General features: G+C 48.8%; 1 protein-coding gene across 1 annotated transcript; it reads left to right on the top strand.

The window, feature by feature from the left end:
- Positions 1 to 338: 338 nt before the first annotated feature.
- sf3b5 (splicing factor 3b, subunit 5) lies at positions 339 to 3,031 on the top strand. The gene has a single exon (XM_085979214.1). The coding sequence runs from the start codon at positions 456 to 458 to the stop codon at positions 714 to 716; it is 261 nt and encodes an 86-aa protein (XP_085835340.1). The 5' UTR covers positions 339 to 455; the 3' UTR covers positions 717 to 3,031.
- The last annotated feature ends 6,874 nt before the right edge of the window (positions 3,032 to 9,905 follow it).

The following is a 9,905-nucleotide window of genomic DNA, read 5'->3' as shown; positions in this document are numbered from 1 at the left end:
GACACTGGTCAAACACTGTCTGAAGTTCTTCAATGTGGAGGAATATGGAGAGGTGGCTTGGTGGAGGGAGAAGGCAGAGTCTTGCAGTTCCACGCAGCAGCGCTCCTCCAGCCGAGGGGGCGACCGAGAGCAAGCAACCCATCCGCTTCCCAATGGGCATGCGCAGGAATGTCATTTATTTTTTAATGAATAAAAAAGCTCTGATTTACCAAAAATATTTTTCCCTTTAAGTAAATCAGACACCGTCGGCTTGTGGCAGGATTAGCTTTCAGTTTATATAATAATTTAAAAAAATGAGTGGAGCTATGACCATGGTAACGGCGGCCATGTTGGGTTTTCCGCCTTGCGGCTTCAGGCGGCGGCCATGTTGGGTTTTCCTGGATTTAGCGGCCGGGCCGAGTCGGTGAGGCCTCGTGTTTTCTTGTCGGTCTGAGCCGGAGTTCGGGGGGGGCGCCATGACGGACCGCTACAACATCCACAGCCAGTTGGAGCACCTGCAGTCCAAGTACATCGGCACGGGCCACGCCGACACCACCAAGTGGGAGTGGCTGGTCAACCAGCACCGCGACTCGTTCGCCTCCTACATGGGCCACTTCGACCTGCTCAACTACTTCGCCGTGGCCGAGAACGAGACCAAGGCCCGCGTCCGCTTCAACCTCATGGAGAAGATGCTGCAGCCCTGCGGCCCGCCGCCCGACAAACCCGAGGAGGCCTGAGGGGGGCCCGGGGAGGGTCTGGGGCTACAGGGGAGACTGGAGGCCTGAGTAGAGAGGGGGGCTATAGGGAAGACTGGAGAGGGAGGGGGGCTATAGGGGAGACTGGAGGAGGAGGGGGGCTATAGGGGACACGAGTGGGGCTATAGGGGACACTGGAGGCCTGAGGGGGGGAGGGGGCTACAGGGGACACTGGAGAGGGGCTATAGGGCAGGAGAAGGGATTGGGGGGGGGGGAGGAGAGGGATGTAGAGGGGGATGGTGGTGTAGGAGGGGTCTAGGGGATGGGCTAGAGGGGAGGAGGGGTCTGGAGGGAGGGTATAGGGGGAGAAGAGGGGTCTGAAGGGTGCTTTGTGAGGAGATGAGGGGTTTTGGGGGAGGAAGGGGTCTGAAGGGTGCTTTCTGGGGTGAAGAGGGGTCTTGGGAGCGAGAGGGGTTATGGGGCAGGTGAGGGACCTGAAGGGTGCTTTCTGGGAAGAAGAGGGGCCTGGGGGGAAGAGGGGCTATGGGGGAGGAGGGGGGGTCTGGAGGGGATGAGAGAAGGGGTTATGGGGAAAGGAGAGGGGGGTCTAGAGAAGGAAGAGGGCCCCCTTAAACCAGGGACTCGAGGAGATCGGGAATTTCCTCCCCGGGAATTTAACGTCCGCTTCGCCCTCCCCTCCGATGATCTACCTCCTGACCACTGACTCGGGGATCAACTGGCCCCGCCTCAACCAGGGGATCACACCCATATCTCTAACCAGGTGATCGACTCTCCCCCTTTCCAGGCAGCCAGGTGATATACCTGCCACAACTGTCTACTCTTCACCACCACCACCCCCCCCCCCCCCCCCCCCCCCCAAACCAACCAAGGAATCTACCCACCTTGCCCCCACAGCCTGGCAGTCTACGCTTTCCTCGAGCACTGCCAACACAAGAAGGACTTGCATTTTATATACAGCTTCGATACAGTTCTGAAATATCTCAAAATGCTTCACAAAAGCAGATGCCTTTTCTTTGCAGCGACTTGTTTTGTCGGCTAATAGTTACAAACACCAGCTAACCGTAATACAAAAGTGGCCAATCATCTACCTGTCAGGGCGTTATTCTCAGAAGTGGTATCATTGTCGGCCTGTTAAAGGAATAAGAACTTGCACCTCGTTGAATTGCCCCTCGTTTCACGATGTTCCAAAGCGCGTCGCGTCCAGTGACTTGCTTGTGATTGGCAGTCACTGTTACGTAGGCAACATAACCCGCCAAACAGCAGCTGAGGAAGGGAATATTACAAAGATGATCCCCTGTCCCCAATAAAAAGGAAATGCCTTGTGGAAGGAGAAATGTTTGCCTGCTCTGTCTGAAGGGAAAGATTTCAAGCAACAGTGTGACTGGCAAAGCACCGAGGGAAGGCGTCCGCACAGCCCCTTTAATGAGGAGCTTTCATCTACACAGGTGATCTCTTCGAGCACTCGGAGATTTCCCAAAAGAAGCGTCTATCGACACCCAAACCTGAGCCTAACATTGGGCTGAAGACCTTAATGAGGAGGATTGCAAAAAAAAACGGACGCCCAAAGCTGAGACGCTTCCTGCATGAAAAATCATCCATGAATGAATTGCCCCATAAATGGTATAAAACAGAGGGCAGCCCCACACAGGAAAACTACAAAGGAGGTGGCTGAGATCTCTGCAGCAAGTGAACTTGACAAAGGCCCTTAAGTTGACGAGTGCTTGTTTAAATAAATGCCTCCCAACAATAAGCAGAAAGGTGCCTTGAAAGCCACGAATCAGGACAACCCACCACCCCCCCCCCCCGACAAGAGGGGGTGCAGGCATGACATGTCATTTGTGCTTTTACTCAAGTGGAATGTGCGTGGCACTTTTAGACGGTTTAAAATAATACAAGTTTTGGAAATGCAGATCAACTTGTCGAGTGACTTTTTCCATTCCCCCTCTCCCCAGAAAAAAAATTGGTGTTTCGACAGATCATCTTCAGTGGGTTTTGCCTGTAAAATGAGTTCTGTTTCAGCAGCGATTCCCTCTGCTTGATTCGCCGGCTTTGAAACATCATCAGCCCTGCCTGTGACAATGAGAACATCATCTTTGGTCATTCAGAATTGAGGATTTCGGGCCTACTTTGTGTTGCCAAATTGCCTGTTTCTGGCAAATTCAAGATTCGCGTGTTGGTTTTCGCTGGAACTCTGCGATGCAATTATACAAAAGGTTTTTTGTGAAAGGTTGGGATTGAGACTGCCAAAACTTGTGGAACTGTGCTTTACTCAAATGTATATCACTGCATTGATCTGTGGGTTAATAAATGGGAGTTTTTAGTTATGTTGACCATCATTTGGTGTGTTGCTCTTTTGATGTACGACAGAAAACCCTTAGTTAAATATATGGTCAAAGAGCCTTGAATTTACAGAACATTTGTAGTAAAGGAGCATTTATCTAGTTCTATATACTTAAAAAAAAAAAAAAATACAGCTAGGCAAAAATTATATACTTGTATCCCCATAATCTATAGCTTGTGCGATTTCGATCCTTTCTCAAAATTAGTTCAATTTTATGAGCCTGTCCTTGTGCTTTGAGTTTTAAGTGCTGGAATTATCCTCATCGCTTTCTATGCGCTATCTCCAGTACATCAGTGTCCCTTTGAAAGTAAAATGCACACAGCAATCTACATACAGCGTTCCGTCAGTTACTGAAGGTTACAATACCTTGTCTGAAAATCAATTTCCCTGAAGGTGTTTGAAAGATATAGGGGGACAAATTCTAGCGCCCCTGCACCGTAAATTCAGTAGTAGAGCCCCAAGCAGGAGGCGGGACGCTACTGGAAACACGTCCCCTCCGTCGTGGGGCGCTACGTGCAGCAGCACCAGATGCGTCGACACGTAGCGCACATAATTGCAGACCCCCCTGCCCTGATTAAAGGGAAGGGGCCTAGCGCTGCGCTCACCGGGGGCCTGCCGGACATATCGTCCGGCGATAGGTCAGGGGATGAAACCCAAGTTTACGGCCGGGGCGCTGCACACAGCAATGACGTCAGCGCCGGCGGCTCAGCACCATGGGGCGCTACTGGCTACCGTCGCCCCTAACCTCCCACTGAATTTCACAGGAGGCGTTAGTGGCACTGCGCCCGGGCGCTAGGGACTTTGCTTCCCCCCCCGCCCCGGTCGATGACCTTTCATCAGAACTGGAAAAAAGCAGGAAATGTAACAGATTTTTAAGCAAGTGCAGGGGCTGGGAAAGGGGGGAGGGGAGGAAAGAACAAAAGGGAAGGTCTGTGATAGGCTGGAAGGCAGGAGAGATATTCAAGGCAAAAGGAGATGGTAATGGAACAGGTTAAGAAACAGGATGGCTCTAGATGAAGTGCAAATTGCGCCATGTGGGGGAGAAGAAAAAAGACACAGACAAAAAGTGTGGTACAAGCAGCGCGGCAACTTTAAAAGGAGGGGCGAGGCGAGGCCCGACCACAGCGGCTGACCTGGGAGTGGAGTGAGCAGCGACGCCCGACCAGAGCGGACCTGCGTGAGGTACAAGCAGCGCGGCAACTTTAAAAGGAGGGGCGAGGCGAGGCCCGACCACAGCGGCTGACCTGGGAGTGGAGTGAGCAGCGACGCCCGACCAGAGCGGACCTGCGTGAGGTACAAGCAGCGCGGCAACTTTAAAAGGAGGAGCGAGGCGAGGCCCGACCAATTCAACAGCAGGGGAGAGGTAAAAAGTAATCAAAGTGTGACGTCACCAGGAAGCAGGTAAGTGATTGGTTGGTGAGTATTTCTCTTTTTTTTAAACTTTAACTCTGGTTTATAGTTTCTAAGGTCTTTCTGGTGTAGCGGGACTGTTGGTAAACCAGTTAACTAGTGTAATTAGTGGGATTGATTGATTTAATTTAAATTCAATTAATTAAAGGGTAAGTCATGGCAGGACAGCCGGGCCCTGTGATCTGCTCCTCCTGCGATATGTGGGAACTCAGGGACACTTCCTGTGTCCCTGACAACTACATGTGCAGGAAGTGCATCCAGCTGCAGCTACTGACAGACCGCATTGCGGCGTTGGAGCTGCGATTGGATACATACTGGAGCGTTCACGATGCTCAGGACATCGTGAATAGCACATTTACGGAGTTGGACACACCGCAGGTAGAGGTTGGACAGGAAGAAAGGGAACGGGTGACCAACAGGCAGAGTACTAGGCGCAGGCAGGTAGTGCAGGGGTCCCCTGTGGCCGTCCCCCTCTCCAACAGATAAACCACTTTGAGTACTGTTGGGGGGGATGGCTTATCAGAGGAAGGCAGCAGCAGCCAACTTCCTGGCACCAGGGGTGGCTCTGCTGCACAGAATGGGAGGAAAAAGAGGGGTAGAGCTACAGTAATAGGGGATTCAATTGTAAGGGGAATAGATAGGCATTTCTGCGGCCGCAAACGAGACTCCAGGATGGTGTGTTGCCTCCCTGGTGCAAGGGTCAAGGATGTCTCCGAGCGGCTGCAGAACATCTTGGAAGGGGAGGGTGAACAGCCAGTTGTCGTGGTGCATATAGGCACCAACGATATAGGTAAAAAGCGGGATGAGGTCCTAAAAGCGGAATATATGGAGTTAGGAGATAAATTAAAAAACAGGACCTCAAAGGTAGTAATTTCAGGATTGCTACCAGTGCCACGTGCGAGTCAGAGTAGAAATAGAAGGATACTTCAGATGAATACGTGGCTAGAGGAATGGTGCCAGGGGGAGGGATTCAAGTTCCTGGGACATTGGAACCAGTTCAAACCGGACGGTTTGCACCTGGGCAGGGCTGCAACCGATGTCCTAGGGGGAGTGTTTGCTGGTGCTGTGGGGGAGGGTTTAAACTAAAATGGCAGGGGGTTGGGAACCTGAGCAGGGAGACAGAGGAAAGGGAAACAAGGATAAAAGCAAAAGATAGGAAGGAGAAAAACAAAAGTGGCAGTCAGAGAAATCAACGGTTTAAATCAAACATGGCCACAGTAAATAATAATTCTAATAGGTCTAAGAGCGTTAAATAAACAAGCCTGAAGGCTTTGTGTCTTAATGCGAGGAGCATTTGTAATAAGGTGGATGAATTGGCTGCGCAAATAGAAGTAAACAAATACGATTTGGTTGGGATTACGGAAACGTGGCTCAAGGAAGGCCAGGACTGGGAACTCAACATCCAGGGGTATTCGATATTCAGGAAGGATAGGCAAAAAGGAAAGGGAGATGGGGTAGCATTACTGGTTAAAGAAGGGATTAACACAATTGTAATGAAGGATATTAGCTCTGATGAGGTGGAATCTGTATGGGTAGAATTGAGAAACACTAAGGGGAAAAAAACGTTAGTGGGAGTGGTTTATAGACCTCTGAACAGCAAGGCGGAAGTTGGGGATGGCATTAAAAGGGAAATTAAAGAAGCGTGCAATAAGGGCACAGCAGTCATCATGGGTGACTTTAATCTGCATATAGATTGGGCCAACCAAATTAGTAACAATACTGTGGAGGAGGAATTCCTGGAGTGTTTACGGGATGGTTTCCTGGACCAATATGTCGAGGAACCAACCAGAGATCAGGCCATCTTAGACTGGGTATTATGTAATGAGAAAGGTGTGGCGGTCCCATTGGTTGTCCTTTACATTGAGATACATAATTCCCTTTAACTTAACTTACTTATGTATGTACTTAACTTACTTATTTGTATAACATACCAGTTGGGGCTGTTGCCCCTTTAACTTACCTGTTAGGTCGCCTCTTAAAGGGGCAACGGCCCAACGCGCTGACGTCACGCATCACGTGACGCATGAGCGCCGGCCCGACTCGGGTTTCCTAGACAGCCGCTGGCACAGCCCAGCCTACCGCGACTTCGGCCGCATCGGCCAGCAGGCGGGAGTGAAGCGATCCTCTACTCCCGCGGCAAGTACCGGCATAGCCCAGCCTCACAACCTCGGCCTTCAAAGCCAGCCTCCGTACCGGGGAGATGTACCGATGCAACGGCGCAGGTCACGTGACCGCCTAAGCGCACGTGAACGTGCTGACGTCACGTAGCGGTCACGTGACGCCCAAAGCGCGGGAATATAGAGCAGAGCGTAATGAGGTCATGACGCTCCCCACGGGACTGGGAACTCAGCCCTTGTGGAGTCCCCGCTGGGACAAGACCTATAACGTGCTCCTGCAGTCAGCCATCTTATCTGCTACCTTACCTGCTGTAATTATCCTGTTCTGGTAAATAAACAACTTATTTATAGTTCGTCGAAGTTAAACTCTTTCATTTAGTGGCGATTTACCCGAACCGCTACAAAGGATTAATTAGCAATCTTGTTGTACGAGGCCCCTTGGGTCGGAGCGATCATAATATGATCGAATTCTTCATTAAGATGGAGAATGAAGTAGTTGACTCGGAGAGTAGGGTCCTCAATTTAAATAAAGGAAACTATGATGGTCTGAGGAGCAAGTTGGGTAGGATTGATTGGGGAATGGCACTCAAAGGGTTGACGGTGGATAGGCAATGGCAAACATTCAAAGACCGAATGGATGAACTACAGAATTTGTTCATCCCAGTTTGGCATAAAAATAAAACAAAAAAGGTGACCCAACCGTGGCTAACAAGGGAAATTAGGGATAGCATAAGGTCCAAGGAGAGGGCATATAAATTGGCCAGAAAAAGCAATAATCCTGAGGATTGGGAGCAGTTTAGGATTCAACAAAGGAGGACAAAGGGATTAATGAAGAAAGGGAAAATAGAATATGAGAGTAAGCTTGCAGGTAACATAAAAACTGACTGTAAAAGCTTTTATAGATATGTGAAGAGAAAAAGATTGGTGAAGTCAAGCGTAGGTCCCTTGCAGTCAGAATCGGGGGAATTTATAACGGGGAACAAAGAAATGGCAGACCAACTAAATACATATTTTGGTTCTGTCTTCACAAAAGAGGACACAAATAACCTCCCAGAGATGCCGGGGAACATAGGGTCTGATGAAAGGGTGGAACTGAAAGAAATCAGTATTTGTAGGGAAATGGTGTTAGGAAAATTGATGGGACTGAAGGCCGATAAATCCCCAGGGCCTGATAATCTACATCCCAGGGTACTTAAGGAAGTGGCCCTAGAAATAGTAGATGCATTGCTGGTCATCTTCCAGAACTCGATAGACTCTGGAACAGTACCCATGGATTGGCGGGTAGCTAATGTTACCCCACTATTCAAAAAAGGTGGTAGAGAAAAGGCGGGGAATTATAGACCGGTAAGCTTGACATCGGTAGTGGGGAAAATGGTAGAGTCCATTATAAAATATGTCATAGCAGAGCACTTGGAAAGCAGTGACTGGATCGGACAAAGTCAACATGGATTTACAAAAGGTAAATCTACTGGAATTTTTTGAGGATGTAACTGGTAAAATAGATAAGGGAGAACCAGTGGATGTGGTGTATTTGGACTTTCAGAAGGCTTTCGATAAGGTCCCACGTAAGAGATTAGCGTGCAAAATTAAGGCACATGGGATTGGGGGCAAGGTCTTGACTTGGACAGAGAACAGGTTGGCGGACAGAAAGCAAAGAGTTGGAATAAACGGGTCGTTTTCCGAGTGGCAGGCAGTGACTAGTGGGGTACCGCAAGGATCGGTCCTAGGACCCCAGCTGTTCACAATATACAGGTAGACTATCCTTTATCCGCACTTCCGAAAACCGAAATCCTCTGAAAACCGAAAGTTTTTTCGTTCAGCGTAAGTCATGCGCACGACATGACCAGAGTGGCGCACAACTTACACTGAGCAGGGCAGAGGGGTCACAGAGTTCCCTCCTGGGTAGGAGATTGCAGGCCGAGCCGGGCAGTGTGAAGGAGGTACCGGGAGAGTCAACCCAACAATACAGCGGCCTGTCCGATATTCTTCTCTCCCCCCCCGACCCCCACCCTTTCGGATAAGGGATAGTGTACCAGCCTTTATCCGCACTTCCGAAAACAGAAAACCTCTGAAAACCGAAAGTTTTTTCGTTCAGCATAAATCGTGCGCACGACATGACCCGAGTGGCGCAAAACATGACCCGACGCACGTGCTGTCACACGTGCGCCTGCTGCTCTCTTTGATATTTGTTCTTGTTTTACGATTTCTGAAAATGCTAAAAAGAGCTGCAGATCCCCCTATGGGTAACAGTGAGAAGCAGAGAAGGAAGCATCTCTCATTATCGATATCGCAGAAAGTGGAGTTATTGCAGAAGCTTGATCGTGGTGTGTCTGTGCGACGTCTTACTGAAGAATATGGTGTGGGAACTACCACCATATATGACTTAAAGAAACAGAAAGACAAGTTGTTGAAGTTTTACACTGACAGTGATGACCATAAACTAATGAAAAGTAGGAAAACATTGCATAGGGCAAAAAATGAAGATCTTGACCGTGTGCTGATTGAGTGGATTCGACAACGCAGAGGTGAACGTGTGCCACTGACTGGTTTGATGGTCATGAAACAAGCTAGAATATACCATGAAGAACTGAACATTGAAGTTGAGTGTGAATATTCAGAAGGTTGGCTGCATAAATTTAAGAAGCGTCATGGTATAAAATATCTGAAAATCTGTGGTGAAAAAGCTTCTGCCGATCATGAAGCAGCTGAAAATTACATAGATGAATTTGCAAAAATAATATCTGATGAAAACCTCGGTCCTGAACAAATTTACAATGCTGATGAAACAGCTCTGTTCTGGCGCTACGTTCCTAGAAAAACATTAACAACGGCTGATGAGAGTGCACCAGCAGGTTTTAAGGATGCTAAGGACAGGTTGACTGTTCTTGGGTGTGCCAATGCTGCAGGCACACACAAGTTAAAGTTGGTAGTGATTGGAAAAAGCCAACATCCGAGATGTTTGAAAGGTGTATGCAATTTACCTGTGCATTATTATGCGAGCAAGAAAGTATGGGTAACCAGAGGAATATTTTCTCACTGGTTCAATAACCACTTCGTACCAGTGACACGAGCTCATTGCAGGCAAGTTGGACTGGAAGAAAACTGCAAAATTTTATTGTTCCTGGACAACTGCTCCGCACATCCCCCTCCTGAACTTCTTGTGAAAAGTTATGTTTTCGGCATTAACTTTCCCCCTAATGTGACATCTTTAATACAGTCTTGTGACCAAGGAATTTTACGCTCCATGAAGAGCAAGGATAAAGACGTTTTTTTGAACTCTATGCTTGATGCAATCAACAGAGGCATAGGAATCCAAAGCTTCCTGAAAGAGTTCAATGTTAA

Source organism: Somniosus microcephalus, chromosome 3 (assembly GCF_052327205.1).
Source record: "Somniosus microcephalus isolate GS21.2 chromosome 3, FLI_Smic_1.0, whole genome shotgun sequence".
Taxonomy (NCBI): Eukaryota; Metazoa; Chordata; class Chondrichthyes; order Squaliformes; family Somniosidae; genus Somniosus; species Somniosus microcephalus.
This window is presented reverse-complemented; position numbering and strand designations above follow the sequence as displayed.

Excerpts from the sequence above, each read along its gene's own strand:
- sf3b5 (XM_085979214.1), top strand. The coding sequence starts at position 456 with ATGACGGACCGCTACAACATCCACAGCCAGTTGGAGCACCTGCAGTCC.